The sequence below is a fragment of the Lithobates pipiens genome, unplaced genomic scaffold (genome assembly GCF_037356315.1).
Source record: "Lithobates pipiens isolate NorthernLeopardFrog02 unplaced genomic scaffold, aLitPip1_a1.2 Scaffold_16, whole genome shotgun sequence".
Classification (NCBI taxonomy): Eukaryota; Metazoa; Chordata; class Amphibia; order Anura; family Ranidae; genus Lithobates; species Lithobates pipiens.
Window position 1 is genome coordinate 13875375 of NW_027507748.1, and position 18299 is coordinate 13893673.

The following is an 18299-nucleotide window of genomic DNA, read 5'->3' on the forward strand; positions in this document are numbered from 1 at the left end:
CACTGTGAGCTGTAAGGTCTTATATAGAGAGGTTTGCGGCTTTTCTAATCAAGTCCAATCGGTATAATCAAACACAGATGGACTCAAATGAAGGTATAGAACCATCTCAAGGATGATCAGAAGAAATGGACAGCACCAGAGTTAAATATATGAGCGTCACAGCAAAGGGTCTGAATACTTAGGACCATGACTTAAACCTAATTGAGCATCTCTGGAGAGACCTAAAAATGGCCGTCCACCAACGTTTACCATCCAACCTGACAGAACTGGAGAGGCTCTGCAAGGAGGAATGGCTGAGGATCCCCAAATCCAGGTGTGAAAAACTTGTTGCATCTTTCCCCAAAAGACTCATGGCTGTATTACATCAAAAGGGGGCTTTTACTAAATACCGAGCAAAGGGTCTGAATACTTAGGACCAAGTGATATCTCAGTTTTTCTTTTTTAATAAATCTGCAAAAATGTCAACAATTCTGTGTTATTCTGTCAATATGGGGTGCTGTGTGTACATTAATGAGGAAAAAAATAAACTTAAATGATTTTAGCAAATGGCTGCAATATAACAAAGAGTGAAAAATTTAAGGGGATCTGAATACTTTCCATCCCCACTGTATATTTAGCAGACTTTTTTCGTTTTTTTTTTTTTTTCTGTAAAAGAGAAGGATCACTCACCCAAATATTGACAACTCATCCCAACAGTAACAGGTAATGTGTATAAAGTGCCATCAAATCTCCTGACTGCCAGCCTTCAAGACATTCACCATTAACAGCCTACAGAGGTCAGCGACTCGGAAAAAGTGGGTCAATCAATCTCCAGTGGGAGAGAGAGAGAGAGAGAGAGAGAGAGAGAGAGGACGCGGCACAGACATGGAAAACATGGAGCCAGTGAAGGGGAACGGATTCAACGCGACACCACAATGAGCCGCACCCCTAGAGCAAGACGATGACTTCACCCAACACAGCAGGAGGATTGCACAGCGCCGCGCCTTCCCAACACACCGTCTAGTCAAGTCATAAAAAGTATGCCCAGCAAATATAAATACATATAAAAAAAATTAAAATTGAAAAAAAAAAAAAATCCTCCCGGTGTCATGTGACTTGACACAAGGGCTCAGGTGTGAATGGGAAACGCACACAACAAACGTGATTTTGCACAGCCGGCCCGCAATGCAGCAGTAAAACTAGAGCGGCTGGGAAGGGGTTAAACAAGGTAGTGAGAGAGGCCAGAAAGCGTTGGAAAGTTAGGCAAGGTTGGCTCAGGTTAGGCAAGGTTGGCTCAGGTTAGACAAGGTTGGCTCAGGTTAGACAAGGTTGGCTCAGGTTAGACAAGGTTGGCTCAGGTTAGGCAAGGTTGGCTCAGGTTAGGCAAGGTTGGCTCAGGTTAGGCAAGGTTGGCTCAGGTTAGGCAAGGTTGGCTCAGGTTAGGCAAGGTTGGCTCAGGTTAGGCAAGGTTGGCTCAGGTTAGACAAGGTTGGCTCAGGTTAGGCAAGGTTGGCTCAGGTTAGGCAAGGCTGGCTCAGGTTAGACAAGGCTGGCTCAGGTTAGACAAGGCTGGCTCAGGTTAGACAAGGCTGGCTCAGGTTAGACAAGGTTGGCTCAGGTTAGACAAGGTTGGCTCAGGTTAGGCAAGGTTGGCTCAGGTTAGGCAAGGTTGGCTCAGGTTAGGCAAGGTTGGCTCAGGTTAGGCAAGGTTGGCTCAGGTTGGCTCAGGTTGGGCAAGGTTGGCTCAGGTTAGGCAAGGTTGGCTCAGGTTAGGCAAGGTTGGCTCAGGTTAGGCAAGGTTGGCTCAGGTTAGGCAAGGTTGGCTCAGGTTAGACAAGGTTGGCTCAGGTTAGGCAAGGCCAGCCCTCTCCAATGGGTACTCCAGCAGGTTACCAGAAAAAAAAACTACTTATTTGGAAGGGGCACCAGACCAAAAGAGGGTCCAAATAAATGTATTGATAATGTGTTAAAAGACAGCCAACCCATTATGAAGAACAGAAACAGAAGCATGGAGAGAGAAATTGGGAATAAACCGTAGAGGGCACTTTGTTAGATGAAACACGCTGGTTTTGCTGAGGAAACCAGGACAAAAGCGAAATATTAAGTTTTGTGTGGAGATGCGCATCCAATAAATCAAATAAACTAAACCAGAGGGACCAAACATTGGGATTAACTAATAAAGCTCTTTGAAAAGAGATCCATGTTCAAATCACTGTTCAGAGAGCATTTGAAAGGCTGCCTACCCCTTTGAAGCCTGCACTATGCGCTGTATGCAGTTGTGGTGTGGTTGCAAAGCTGCCCCGTTCACTCGAGACAGGGGGTGCAATTCCTGCCGAAGCAAAGTTTCACAGCACGAGTACATCCCCTGAACGTTGCCTCTGCAGGTGAAGAGGGAGTGTGGTAGGGGGTGGTAAAACTGGCTTAAGAATGGGGTTTTTACTGCCCCTCAACAGCTAGCTCTTATGGCTTGTTAACACTAGTGGTAGGGAGGTGGTAAAAACCAGCAGTTCACGCAGCACGTATGGTTCCAGGCGTCCGTATGCATGAGCCCCAAGTCTGTTCCCACCCTGAACCGACCAAATGCATGGTTATCAAATGTGTGCAACAGAGGAAAAAGCCAGTGGCATCACGCCGCATCTGAAAGTGGATGGGCTGCCATTTTATGATCCCCCGACGAAGCCATGTGATCTGTCATGTAACACGTAGGGAGGAGCCAATGATCTCACGACGCAACCGGAAGTGAACGTGTCACCATCTCACGATCCCCTGACGAAGTCATGTGACCTGTGATGTAACACGTAGGGAGGAGCCAATGATCTCATGCTGCAACTGGAAGTGAACGGGTCATCATCTTATGATCCTCTGAGGAAGTCACGTGACATGTGATTAAACGGGTAGGGAGGAGCCAATGATCTCATGGTGCAACCGGAAGTGAAGGGGTCCCCATTTTATGATCCCCTAACGAAGTCAAGCGATCTGTGATGCAACGCGTAGGTAGAGTCAATGATCTCATGACACAAATGGAAGTGAACGGGTCACCATCTTATGATACCCTGACAAAGTCATGTGATTTGTGGACCTGTGATCTAACGGGTAGGGAGGAGCCAATGATGCCACGCTGCAACCAGAAATGAATGGCCTGCCAATTTGTAATCCCCTGACAAAATTACGTAATCTGTGATGGAAAGTCTAGGGAGGAGCCGATGATGTCACGCCGCAACCAGAAGTGAACAGGCCCGCCCATATCTTGTGAGTGATGCATGTGAAGATTACAGTATTTGCAAAGCAGAGGGGATTAAATGCTATAGATAAAAATCATGTAAGGACACCAAGGGGAGCACGTGGTGGAAATATTAAAGAACTCAATTGTTTATATCATTTTATTTTATTGGTTTATTATTGTGCACGTTAGAATAGCTTTATGTAAGGTATATGTAGGGTATACAACAGAAGTAGATTAATAAGAAGTACCAATTTAATAGTGCAACAGAGGAAATGCCAATTGTATTGTGGGAGCACAGGTTCAGGATTATGCAGCAATGACACCTTGTAGGAAAAGACTAAAATGTGAACTGTATATGTAGCGCCTTTTTTTTATTCTTCCGTTATACTGCATAAAAAATTTCTTCCCCGAACAAAAATGGCTGACGCTCCCTGGAAATTGCATATGAACAGTAATGCAGTGCGATTACAAATATGGACACAAGAGGGCAGCGTAAAGCCTCTCTCTGCATCACCTCTGGACGGAACGGGCCTGTACATTGCGGAGGACCAGCATGCTTTGCCGACTGCCAGGAAATGCTGACATCCAGCTCTTCAATTATTAGCCAAGACCTGCTTTGGAGTGGATCACCAATCGCTCAAATATATATTTTTTTTAGGATAAAAAAAAAGAAAATTCTGGAAATGTTTTTGGGACCCATCAACAATATATGGGGCCCTGTATAGGGGGAGGGGCCTCTCTGGGGAAAAAAAAAAACAATGAAGGCAGAACGGATCTTCCTATAGAGAAGGGTTGGTGAGATGCTTCTTTTAGGTGAGCGGATAACATAATACCGCGCCGACTCCTGGACATCTTGTACGTGTGGCGGCCATCTTGTGGTGCAGGAGGACACAATGAAGACCCCCATAAAATAAGAAGGGGGTGCCATCTAGTGGGCACATCACCCCCATTAAAAAGAGGTTACAACTTACGGGAGATGTACAAGTAGCTGCAGGGCCACAAGGAGTCATTAGAACTGCTAAAACACATTCAGCAATGTGAAAAAGCTGAAATCGATATTAAAGGCAATAAAAAAAAAAAAAAGAAACACTTTATACTTAAATGCTCTGTGTAATGGTTTTGCACAGAGCAGCCCCAATCCTTCTCTACTCAGGTCCCCCGCGGGTGCTCCTGGCCCCTCCCCTCTTGCCCCCACAGAAAGCAGCTTGCCAAGCTGTGACTCTGCATGTCCATTCACACACACAGCTGTGACTCGCGCCCCCCCCCCCCTCATTGGCTGTGATTGAAAGCTCCTGCTTTTGGTCTCAGCGAATGGAGGATGGAGAGTCCCTGGACAGCCGAGGCACTCATGCACATCGCTGGAGGAAGATCAGACTCGGGTAAGTATTGGGGGGTAAGCTGGGGGGCCGCTACACATAAACGTTTTTACCATCATGCATAGAATGGATTGGATGAAATTCAGAGTATTGACTCTCTTATATCTCTTAAATCCACACACACTAAAAATCTCCAAGACCCTGGGGCATGTCCCTTCATATAAATCCCACTCCCATATTACCTCCCTTACCCTCCTGCTTCTCCTAACCTCTGGAGATATATCCCCAAACCCTGGACCTCCATCATTAAACTGTACCCATCACCCTGCACCCTCTGGCAGCAGCCGCAATCAACACAATTTAGTTCCCATTTCTATTCTTCCCAAGACCAGACTCCCTTTCTCTTGTGCCCTTTGGAACTCCCGCTCTGTCTGCAACAAACTCACCTCTCTACATGACATCTTTATCACCAACTCATTTAACCTACTCGCCGTCACCGAAACCTGGCTCCATGAATCAGACACTGCATCTTCTGCTGCCCTATCCCATGGTGGTCTTCTCTGGACTCACTCCCCCAGATCCTATGGACATAAGGGAGGAGGTGTTGGAATCCTTCTAGCCCCACATAGCACCTTCCAGGTACTTCAGCCACCTCGCTCTCTGTCACTCTCCTCTTTCGAAGCACACTGCATTCGTCTCTTCACTCCAATTTCTTTAATAATAGCTGTGATCTACAGGCCCCCTGGACCAGTATCAACATTTCTTGATGACTTCTCTGCCTGGCTACCCTACTTTCTTTCTTCTGAAATCCCCACAATCATTCTCTGGGACTTCAACATCCCTATTAATACTAACACTCCTGCCACTTCCAAACTTCTCAGCCTAACCTCCTCCTTTGACCTGAAGCAGTGGATATATGATCCTACTCACTCCGGGGGCAATATCCTTGACCTCGTTTTCTCTCACCTTTGCACTCCATGCAACCTCTCTAACTATCCATTCCCTCTCTCTGATCACCACCTTATTAGTTTCACTCTCTCCCTCTCCTTCACCTCCTCTCCCTCCAACCGCATTAAAGTTACCCACAGAAACCTACGTCATCTCAACCCTTCTCTTCTCTACTCTGCTATTGACAACCTCTACGACAAAATCTCACCCCTATCCTGCACCAACCTAGCCACTTCTGTCTACAACACTTCACTTCTGGCCTCTCTGGACTCACTGGCCCCCCTCACTACACACAGAATCAAGCCCCGACCCCTTCAACCTTGGCAAACAGATGCCACTAGAAGTCTGAAAAAACTTAGTCGTGCTCATGAGCGCCTGTGGCGCAAGACCAAGTCTCAGAGAGATTTCAACCAATATAAATCTGCCCTCCAAAATTACAATTCTAGCCTCCTCTCTGCCAAGCAGAACTATTTTATCACTCTCATCAGCAACCTATCATCCCGTCCTCGTCAACTCTTCTCTACTTTCAACTCTCTACTTCGTCCTCCACCGCCTCCACCCGCCAACTCACTCACTGCCCAGGAGATTGCTAACCACTTCAAACAGAAGATTGATACAATTCGGGTGGAGATTTCTACTGTTCTGATACCCTCCACGCTTTACACATCATGCCCACAGGCACAATCATTACTTCCCTCTTTCAACCCCACCACTATAGACGACGTTGCTAAACTACTTGGTAATGTCCACCTTACCACCTGCCCTCTGGATCCTGTTCCCTCGCAAATGCTGCGTTCACCCTCTGACTCTATGCTACACTCTCTAACTCACATCTTCAATCTCTCACTCTCTTCTGGCATCTTCCCCAACTCTCTAAAACATGCACTTGTCAAACCCATACTTAAAAAACCCTCACTGGACCCATCCAATCCAAACAACCTACGCCCCATCTCCTTGCTCCCCTTTTTATCCAAACTACTCGAACGTCTGGTCTACAACCGACTGAGTGACCACCTCGCTGATAATAGCCTTCTTGATCCCCTTCAGTCTGGATTTCGTCCTCAACACTCCACAGAAACTGCTCTCCTAAAACTAACAAACGATCTACTAACGGCCAAAACCAAACGACATTCTGTACTCCTCCTCCAGGACCTCTCTGCTGCCTTTGATACGGTTGACCACCCCCTCCTTCTCAAAAAACTCCACACCTTTGGTCTCCGTGACCGTACTCTACGATGGTTCTCTTCCTACTTATCCAACCGCACCTTTAGCGTTTCTTACAACTCTACTTCCTCCTCCCCTCTTCCCTTCTCTGTTGGGGTCCCCCAAGGTTCTGTTCTTGGACCTCTCCTATTTTCAATCTATACCTCCTCCCTGGGTCAACTGATAGCCTCCCACGGCTTCCAATACCATCTCTATGCTGACGACACCCAAATCTATTTCTCTACCCCTCAGCCCACTCCCTCTGTCTCCTCACGTATCACTAATTTACTATCAGATATATCAGTCCGGATGTCACACCACTTCCTCAAAATCAATCTATCCAAAACCGAACTTATAATTTTTCCTCCCCCATATGCCCCTTCCCCTAATCTCACTGTCAAAATCGATGGCACAACCATAAGCCCATCCCCCTCACGCCAAGATTCTAGGTGTAGTCCTGGACTCTGAACTCTCCTTCAAGCAACACATCCAATCACTGTCCAAATCCTGCCGCCTCAACCTCCGCAACATCTCCAAAATACGCCCCTTTCTAACCAATGAGACAACAAAGCTCTTAATTCACTCGCTTGTCATCTCTCGCCTTGATTACTGCAACTCCCTTCTCATTGGCTTACCTCTACATAGTCTATCACCTCTTCAATCCATTATGAATGCCGCTGCCAGACTCATCCACCTTACCAATCGCTCGGTGTCTGCTACTCCTCTCTGTCAATCCCTCCACTGGCTTCCGCTCAGCCAAAGAATTAAATTCAAAATACTAACAATTACATACAAAGCCATCCACAACTCGGCCCCCAGCTACATCACTAGCTTAGTCTCTAAATACCAACCTTCTCGTCCTCTTCGTTCCTCTCAAGACCTCCTGCTCTCTAGCTCCCTCATCACCTCCTCCCATACTCGCCTCCAGGACTTTTCCAAAGCCTCCCCAATCCTATGGAATGCCTTACCCCAATCTGTCCGCTTATCTCCTACTTTATTAGCTTTTAGACGATCCCTGAAAACACTTCTCTTCAGAGAAGCCTACCCCACCCACACCTAATTGTATTTTCATTTTCTCCATCAGCTCATCCCCCACAGTTATTACCTTTTGTTTCAACTTGACCCTCCCTTCTAGATTGTAAGCTCTAACGAGCAGGGCCCTCTGATCCCCCCTGTATTGATTTGTATTGTAAGTGTACTGTCTGCCCTCATATTGTAAAGTGCTGCGCAAACTGTTGGCGCTATATAAATCCTGAATAATAATAATAATAATAATAATAATAATATCTCAATCTGATCAGATGCTTTGGAGGGTAGAGGAGAGATCCGGGGGGGTCCAATGCCGGAGAGATCCGGGGGGTCCAATGCCGGAGAGATCCGGGGGGTCCAATGCCGGAGAGATCCGGGGGGGGTCCAACGCAGGAGAGATCCGGGGGGTCCAACGCAGGAGAGATCCGGGGGGTCCAACGCAGGAGAGATCCGGGGGATCCAACGCTGGAGAGATCCGGGGGATCCAACGCTGGAGAGATCCGGGGGGTCCAACGCAGGAGAGATCCGGGGGGGTCCAACGCAGGAGAGATCCGGGGGGTCCAACGCAGGAGAGATCCGGGGGGTCCAACGCAGGAGAGATCCGGGGGATCCAACGCTGGAGAGATCCGGGGGGTCCAACGCAGGAGAGATCCGGGGGGTCCAACGCAGGAGAGATCCGGGGGGTCCAACGCAGGAGAGATCCGGGGGGTCCAACGCAGGAGAGATCCGGGGGGTCCAATGCAGGAGAGATCCGGGGGGTCCAATGCAGGAGAGATCCGGGGGGTCCAATGCAGGAGAGATCCGGGGGTCCAATGCAGGAGAGATCCGGGGTCTAATGCAGGAGAAATCCGGGGTCTAATAGACCCCAGATCTTTCCATAACGGGGACCTGTCATGGCCCAAGCTATCATACGGGATGTTGTTCATACCTTGTGATAGCAAAAAAAGTGATAAAAAAATAAATAAAAAAAAGCAGAGGAGGGATCCGGGGTCCGGGGTTCGCAGCAGAGGAGGGGTCCGGGGTCTAAAAGACCCCGGATCTTCCATAACGGTGACCTGTCACAGCTCATGCTATCACACAGGATGTTCTTCATACCTTGTGATAGCAATAAAAATGCTAAAAATGATCAATAACAAATAATAATAAAAAAAAAAATGTAAAAACAAAACTGAAAGCATCCTATCCCCTCCATGGTTTGCGCATGAATGCGGACGTGTACATTAGTCCCACAAGCAAAGTAAACGGTGATCGCACCACGCATGTGAGGTATCGCCACGAACATCAGAGTGAGAGCAATAATTCTATTACCAGACATCCTGTGCAACTCTAAACTGCTAACCTGTAAAGGCTTTTAAAGTCGCCTAGGGAGATTTTTTAGGAGCTGTAGTTTTGCGCCATTCCACCGGCGTATGCAGTTTTAAGACCCGACATGTTTGGTATCTATTAACTCGTAACATCTTTCACGTTGAGTATTATTTATTTAAAACTCATTAAAAGTGCATTTTTTTCTCCCAAAAACTTACAAGTGATCTAAAAAATTTCAACGCACGCCATTTTATTCTCTAAGCTGTGCCTTAAAAAAAATATATATGTTGGGGGGGGGGAGGGTTCTAATTTTCTACCACGTGTAAAAATATGCAGATTTTTACACGTATGTGAGAAGTGTCAGAATTTGCCCGGTGCTGATGGGGTTAAACTAACTGGGGAGAGGGGAGGGAGGGGGGTGGTTTGAGAGAATTATTACCATTGCAACACTGTTGTGTGCGCCACCTGTACCTACACTACAGACAACCATGCAATGCCATGACACCACCTGTACCTACCCTACAGACAACCACGCAATGCCGTGATGCCACCTGTACCTACACTACAGACAACCACACAATGCCGTGACACCACCTGTACCTACACTACAGACAACCACGCAATGCCATGACGCCATCTGTACCTACACTACAGACAACCATACAATGAAGTGATGCCACCTGTACCTACCCTACAGACAACCACGCAATGCCGTGATGCCACCTGTACCTACACTACAGACAACCACACAATGCCGTGATGCCACCTGTACCTACACTACAGACAACCACGCAATGCCGTGACGCCACCTGTACCTACACTACAGACAACCACGCAATGCCGTGACGCCATCTGTACCTACACTACAGACAACCATACAATGAAGTGATGCCACCTGTACCTACACTACAGACAACCACGCAATGCCGTGACGCCACCTGTACCTACCCTACAGACAACCACGCAATGCCGTGACACCACCTGTACCTACACTACAAACAACCACGCAATGCCGTAACGCCACCTGTGCCTACACTACAGACAACCACGCAATGCCGTGATGCCACCTGTACCTACACTACAGACAACCACGCAATGCCGTGACGCCACCTGTACCTACACTACAGACAACCACACAATGCCGTGACGCCACCTGTGCCTACACTACAGACAACCACGCAATGCCGTGATGCCACCTGTACCTACACACACGGCACGCTACCTCCACATCGTGGGACAGGCCGTCTACTCTAACAAGGTGCCCCACACCGAGCACTCCGCCTACACCTGAACACCGGATAAATACACAAATGCTGTGTATACAATCCGTACAAATACAATAAATACACAATCTACAGCTCAGACAACACAACAAAAACAGAACACACAATCCTCATATACACATTCAGTACAGCTATTCAAAGTATAATCTGCACCAGCCAACTGTAGAGACGCCAGATGTTATCGCCACCTACGGGTGGGTGGTGAGACCTCTGCTGCCCATCCACGGTTTTGTGTCCTGACAGGTAACCAACCCTCCCTTTTTCTCCAACTTGCCGAAATCGCTTACACAGACTAGCCAGCAAGAATGAAAAAGTCTATATACAGTGCCTTGATAAAGTATTCACACCCCTTGAAATTTTCCCACATTTTGTCATGTTACAACCAAAAACAAATATATTTTATTGGGATTTTATGTGATAGACCAACACAAAGTGGCACATAATTGTGAAGTGGAAAGAAAATGATAAATTATACAAATAAACGTAAAAAGTGTGGGGAGCATTGGTATGGCGCCCCCCGGAGTCAATACTTTGTAGAACCCCTTTTCTCTACAAGTCTTTTTGGGGGTGTCTCTACCAGCTTTGCACATCTAGAGAGTGACATTTCTGCCCGTTCTTCTTTGCAGAATATCTCAAGCTCTGTCAGATTGGATGGAGAACGTCTGTGAACAGCAATTTTCAAGTCCTGCCACAGATTCTCAATGTGATTTAGGTCTGGACTGCCACTGGGCCATTCTAACACATGAATATGCTTTGATCTAAACCATTCCATTGTAGCTCTGGCTGGATGTTTCGGGTCGTTGTCCTGCTGGAAGGTGAACCTCCGCCCCGGTCTCAAGTCTTTTGCAGACTAACAGGTTTTCTTCTAAAATCGTCCTGCATTTGTCTCCATCTTCCCATTAACTCTGACCAGCTTCCCTGTCCCTGCTGAAGAAAACCATCCCCACCACATGATGCTGCCACCACCATGTCTCACGGTGGGGATGGTGTGTTCAGGGTGATGTGCAGTGTTAGTTTTCCCCACACATAGCGTTTTGCTTATAGGCCCAAAAATTAAATTTTGGTCTCCTCTGACCAGATCACCTTGTTCCACATGTTTGCTGCCCCCTCCCCCACATGGCTTCTCACAAACTGCAAATAGGACTTCTTATGACTTTCTATCACCAATGTCTTTCTTCTTGTCACTCTTCCATAAAGGGCAGATTTGTGGAGAGACGACTAATAGTTGTCCTGTGGACAGATTCTCCCCCCTGAGCTGTGGATCTCTGCAGCTCCTCCAGAGTTACCATGGACCTCTTGGCTCTTCTCTGATGAATGCTCTCCTTGCCCGGCCCGGTCAGTTTAGGTGGACGGCCATGTCTTGGTAGGTTTGCAGTTGTCCCATACTCATTCCATTTTCCGATGATGGATTGAACAGAGCTCCGTGAGATGTTCAAATCTTGGGATATTTATTTATAACCGAACCCTGCTTTATACTTCTCCACAACTTTATCCCAGACCTGTCTGGTGTGTTCCTTGGCCTTCATGATGCTGTTTGTTCACTAAGGTTCTCTAGCAAACCTCTGAGGGCTTCACAGAACAGCCGTATTTATACTGAGATTACATTACACACAGGTGGACTCTTTTTACTAATTAGGTGACTTCTGAAGGCAATTGGTTCCACTAGATTTTAGTTAGGGGGTATCAGAGTAAAGGAGGCTGAATACAAATGCCCCCCCCCCCACACTTTTCACATATTTATTTGTAAAAAAATTAGAAAACCATTTATCATTTTCCTTCCACTTCACAATTATGTGTCACTTGGTGTTGGTCTATCACATAAAATCCTAATAAAAACACATTTATATTTTTGGTTGAAACATGACAAAATGTGGAACATTTCAAGGGGGTGTGAATACTTTTTCCTGGCACTGTAACGTTACACAGAAAGCTTACAAATGTTTTTTACAGCTCAACAAGCCCCAATTCTCCCATTGTTGTAAAAGAGGTTCAAATTCAGCAAGAAACTTGTAGGCAGGTGGAGTCTGTATTCTCCACTATAGGGGGCACTCAACCAAGAGCAGCAATGCAGGAAGTTGTACGGTTCCTCCGATTTCCTCAGTCACAGGGAGACAGCTAACTAATTGGATGCTGGCACCCCATGTGACTCTGGTGGCCATCTTGGGTCAGGTGGAGTCTATTTAAGACTCCGGCACCCGGGTTTGGCACGCTTTATGCGTGTGGCTAGCGTAGGGAAAGGATCCTCGTCTGTCAAGGGACAGTGCTGAGAGAATTCCGCTCTTCATGGCAGACGCTGTTGGCATTTCCCTACTGCAAAGTTGTTGTAAGTGGTTCCAGTCGAGTGTGCTTCAACCTTTTCTACTATATATTGTTACTGCCAAGCTTGGACTCTGCAAGTTCACTGCACCTAACCCACAAACTGAACTGTAAAGTCGTACAAAATGTACCCACAAACAGGACAGCTGATGGTGGGGGCGTCACGTAGACAGTACAGGCTGTCCTATGATTTCTAATGGTGACCCTGGCTGCTGCCAATGAAGCTGCAAGGCTGCACTTGGTGCTCGCTGGCAGCTGCCATGGAGATACCGGGTGGCATGAGCTTACCATGCATGGAAATAATATTATTATAAATCAGAAATCAGTGCAGTCCCTGCAGGCTCGTCTCTCTCTCTCTGCTCGGTTGTCTCACAGGCTGCCGCTGCTGCTAGCAGGCTCTCTTCTCCATGCCAGCAGCAGCACTTGTGAAAAAGAAACCTGACCCAAGGCTGGCAGCAGGGCCCGCTGGATGTGCTCCACTTGAAAGGCCACAGAGGAGTGGAGAGAGGGGGGATGGGACAGAGGAGGAGGGTACCGAGCACCCACAATCTATATCCTGAGTGAGAGAAACAATGTAAGAAAGGAGGATCTGGGTAATGAAGGGTGGAGGTGGCATGGGAGACCTTGTTAAGTTGGCTGTATGGGGTCCCAAGATATCTGATGGTGGCCCTGCCCCACAAATGTCCAACAGCCGAGTCGGCCTTAGAGGCAATCTATAGTGAATTTTCACCATTTGAGTCATTCTGATCACGTTTCTCCTTTTATAGTCATTTATCCATCTATCTTTTACAGTTTTCTATTCTTCTTGTTCCACCGCAATGCATTTCGTGTGGTTATACATTCAGCCCCTAGTGGTCATTTGTATGTCTGCTACAAATGCTTAGTGAACAAATGGCAAAAATAACAGGATTGGCCACCGAGGGATTGTATTTGTTTTCCTTCAGTTTTCAGAGACTGGCCGACATATACTCTTAGATTTCCCCATCCATGATGCTAAAAACAGTCTGGATGGACAAATATCCACTGCTGGCTACTGTATTCGGTGCGCTGTGATTCGCGGCTGTCAGAATACCTAAAGAGCGGCTGCAATCTCTGTTCGTCCAACAATTTTAAGACCAGCTCCTTCAATTTTCAGATAGAAGGAAGTCAGGTGGAGTTGCGCTGATCGAGGCAACGAAGGCTCAAGTTTTGGTGGTCCATTAATTGCAACTTCGCCGGTAAAGAAATAGGTGACAATCCAGACACTGGAGATGTAACAGCATGAGTGCGAAAGCTGACAACTTCATTAGATATGGGGTTAGTCTGCATCCAGACATCATGGACTGGCACCAGATATGGGGTGGTCTAAGCATCTACAGCCAGACTTCATCATGAACTGCAGCTCTACAGCAGACACCTCAATAGACCAACTCCAGATATAGGAGTGGCCTGCATATGTATACCTAGGTTTCATCATAGACCACGGCTCTTTAACAGACTTCATCAGGGACGGCAACTCTTTAGCAGACTTCATCAGGGACTGCAGCTCTACAGCAAACGTCCTAATAGACTGCCACTAGTTATGGGGTGGCCTGCATATCTATAACTAGGTTTTATCATAGACTGCAGCTCTACACCCCCAACTTCACCAGAGACTGCAGCTCTTTAGCAGACTTCCTAATAGACTGCCATTAGTTATGGGGCGGTCTGCATATCTACAGCCAGATATCATCGTGGACTACCACGTATCTCTATAAACTGACATCATCATGGACCGACACCAGGTATGGGGTGGTCTACAACCTGACATCATTATGGACTGGCACTAGATATGGGGTGGTCTGCATCTCTACAACCTGACATCATCATGGACCGACACCAGGTATGGGGTGGTCTGCAACTCTACAACCTGTCATCATTATAGACCGACACCAGATATGGGGTGGTCTGCATCTCTACAACCTGACATCATCATGGACTGGCACTAGATATGGGGTGGCCTGCATCTCTACAACCTGACACCATCATGGACTGACACCAGTTATGGGCTGGTCTGCAACTCTACAACCGGACATCATCATGGACTAGCACCAGATATGGCGTGGTCTGTGTATCTACCGCCAGACTTCATATCGAACTGCGGCTCTACAGCAGACACCTCAATAGATCGGCACCAGATATAGGAGTGGCCTGCATATGTATACCTAGGTTTCATCATAGACCACGGATCTTTAACAGACTTCATCAGGGACTGCAGCTCTTTAGCAGACTTCCTAATAGACTGCCACTAGTTATGGGGTGGTCTGCCTATCTACAGACAGATATCATCATGGACTACCACACATCTCTACAACCTGACATCATCATGGACTAGCACTAGATATGGGGTGGTCTGCCACTCTACAACCTGACATGATCATGGACTGACACCAGATATGGGTTGGTTTGCATGTCTGCAACTCTACAACCGGACATCATCATGGACTGGCACCAGATATGGGGTGGTCTGCACATCTACAGCCAGGCTTCATATCGAACTGTGGCTCTACAGCAGACACCTCAAAAGACCGGCACCAGATATAGGAGTGGCCTGCATATGTATATCTAGGTTTCATCATAGACCACGGATCTTTAACAGACTTCATCAGGGACTGCAGCTCTTTAGCAGACTTCATCAGGGACTGCAGCTCTACAGCAAACGTTCCAATAGACTGCCACTAGTTATGGGGTGGCCTGCATATCTATAACTAGGTTTCATCATAGACTGCAGCACTATACCCTGACTTCACCATAGACTTCAGCGCTTTAGCAGACTTCCTAACAGACTGACACTAGTTATGGGATGGTCTGCATATCTACAGTCAGATATCATCATGTACTGACACCAGATATGGGCGGTCTGCATGTCTGCAGCTCTATAACCTAACATTATGGACTGGCACTAGCTATGGGGTGGTCTGCATATCTACAGCCAGACTTCACCATGGACTGGCACCAGATATGGGGTGGTCTGCATATCTACAGCCAGACTTCACCATGGACTGGCACCAGATATGGGGTGGTCTGCACATCTACAGCCAGACTTCACCATGGACTGGCACCAGATATGGGGTGGTCTGCACATCTACAGCCAGAATTCATCACGGACTGCAGCTCTAGAGCAGTCATCTTAATAGACTGGCTCCAGATAAGAAGTGGCCTGCATATCTATAACTAGGTTATATCATAGAATGCAGCTCCACACCCTGACTTCACCATGGTCTGAAGCTCTTTAGCAGACTTCCTAATAGACTGCCACTAGTTATAGGGTGGTTTGCATATCTACAGCCAGATATCATGCACCGACACCAGATATGGGGTGGTATGCACATCTACAACCAGCTTTCATCAAGGACTGGCACCAGCCATGGGGTGGTCTGCACATCTACAGCCAGACTTTGTCATGGGCTGCAGCTCTACAGCAGACATAGTAGACTGGCCCCAGATATAGGAGTGGTCTGCATATCGACAACCAGCTTTCATCAAGGACTGGCACCAGACATGGGGTGGTCTGCATACCTACAGCCAGACTTTGTCATAGTCTGGAGCTCTACAGCAGACTTCATCACAGACTTCCAACCAGCTCTACAAACGGATTCCTAATGCAGGGGTTGACAAATTTGCTTTGCATTTAGGAGCCAGTTAAAAAAGTTAGGAGCCAGTTTTTTTTTCAGCTCCCGGGGTAAGGCCACTCATTTTCACCCCCTATCCCTAACTCACAATGGAGCACCCAGTCAATAACTCCATTGAAACGCTGTTACATCAGGGGTATGGGCTGACCAGAAAGAGTAAGGCTGGCAACAGATGGAACTGGCTGGCACTGGCAGGTGGCACTGGTTGCCACTGGAAGGCACGTGGAACTGCCAGATGGCACCGACAGGTGACACTAGTTGGCATTGGCAGGTGACACTGGTTTGGAACTGGCAGGTGACACTGGTTTGGAACTGGCAAGTGGCACTATTGGCACTGGCAGGTGGCTTTGGTTGGTGATGGCAGGTGGCCCTGGTTGGTGATGGCAGGTGGCCCTGGTTGGCGATGGCACTAGTTGTCACTGGCAGATGGCACTGATTGGCGGTGGCACTGGTTGGTGTTGGCAGGTGGCACTGATTGGCAGTGGCAGGTGGCACTGGTTGGTGGTGGCATTGGTAGGTGGTGGCAGGTGGCACTGGTTGGCGGTGGCACTGATTGGCGGTGGCAGGTGGCACTGACAGGTGGCACTGACAGGTGGCACTGGTAGGTGGCACTGGGTGGTCGCAGGTGGCACTGGGTGGTGGTTGCAGGTGGTATTGATTGGCGGTGGCACTGGTTGGCACTAGCAGGTGGCACTGATTTGTGGTGGCAGATGCCACTGGTTGCCGCTGGCAGGTTGCACTGATTGGTGGTGGCACTGGCAGGTGCCACTGGTTGGCACTGGCACTGATTGGCGGTGGCAGGTGGCACTGGTTGGTGGCAGGTGGCACTGGTTGGTGGCAGGTGGCACTGGTTGGTGGTGGCAGGTGGTATTGATTGGTGGTGGCACTGGTTGGCGCTGGCAGGTGGCACTGGTTGGTGCTGGCACTGGTTGGCGCTGGCAGGTGGCACTGGTTGTTTGCAGGTGGTATTGATTGGAGGTGGCACTGATTGGTGGCAGGTGGCACTGGCAGGTTTCACACGGAGCACTCTGTTACTGAAATGTAACAGAGGAGCTGGCGGGACCCTGCCGGGGTGTGAAACTGACAAGTAACAGAGAGGTGGATATGTCAGATTTCAGCCTGATGTCGGGGTGGGCGGGACCCGGCCGGGGTGGGCGGGACTCAGCAGCTATCAAACACCAGCCAACGATTGGGCTGCTTAAGAAAAGGGGTGGGCCACATACACGTAGCGGCCCGCCCAGATCCCATTGGCTGGTGTTTGATAGCTTGCTTGGTCCCGCCCCCACCCCGGCCGGGTCCCGCCCAACCCGGCCAGGTGCCGCCCACCCCGACATCAGGCTGACAGATCATCCTCCTCTCCATTGCGTGTCAGTTTCACACACAGCGCGGTGCTGCAGAGTGTGAAGGAGGGAGGAGGACGGCAGTCAGGTCGCGATTTCTGGTCGCATTGGCGACCTGGCGCCTGGGGTTTGTCGAGCCCTGTCCTAATGGAATGGCACCAGATATGGGATGGTCTGCAGCTCTATAACAGAATTCATCATAGACTGCTACCAGATAAGGGACTGCCCTGCAGCTCTTTACTAAACTTCATCATGGCCTGGCACCATATATGGGGAGTTGAGCAAACCAACAGCCAGACTCCATCATAGTCTGAAGCTCTACGGCAGACTTCACCACAGACTTCCACCAGATATGTGGTGCTATGCAGCTCTACAAAAAGGATTCCTAACATATTGGCACCAGTAATGGGAGCCAGTCTGCTGCTCTATAAACAGAATTCATCATGGCCCAGCATCAGATATGGAGCGGTCACCATATTTACAGACAGATTTCATCATATACTGCCAACAGATATGGGGGTGCTAGGTAAAATAATTCAAAAGCAATTTTCCTTACCTTGATGATCTCCACTAGCTGGTCCACTCCGCTGTCACCGGGGAAAATTGGCTGACCCAGGAGCAGCTCGGCCAGCACACAGCCCGCTGACCAGACATCTGGAGAAGAGAAAGCGTGATGTCACACAGGTACAAAAGAGTGATGTCACACA

The 18299-nt window shown here is 48.2% G+C and overlaps 1 protein-coding gene across 1 annotated transcript in view; it reads right to left on the minus strand.

Annotated features, from left to right (window-relative positions):
• Positions 1 to 18299, minus strand: part of GSK3B (glycogen synthase kinase 3 beta) — a 130760-nt gene that overhangs the window by 27225 nt on the left and 85236 nt on the right. Inside the window, 1 exon segment of the mRNA XM_077479374.1 lies at positions 18149 to 18246. Within this exon segment, the coding sequence (XP_077335500.1) occupies positions 18149 to 18246 (98 nt within the window).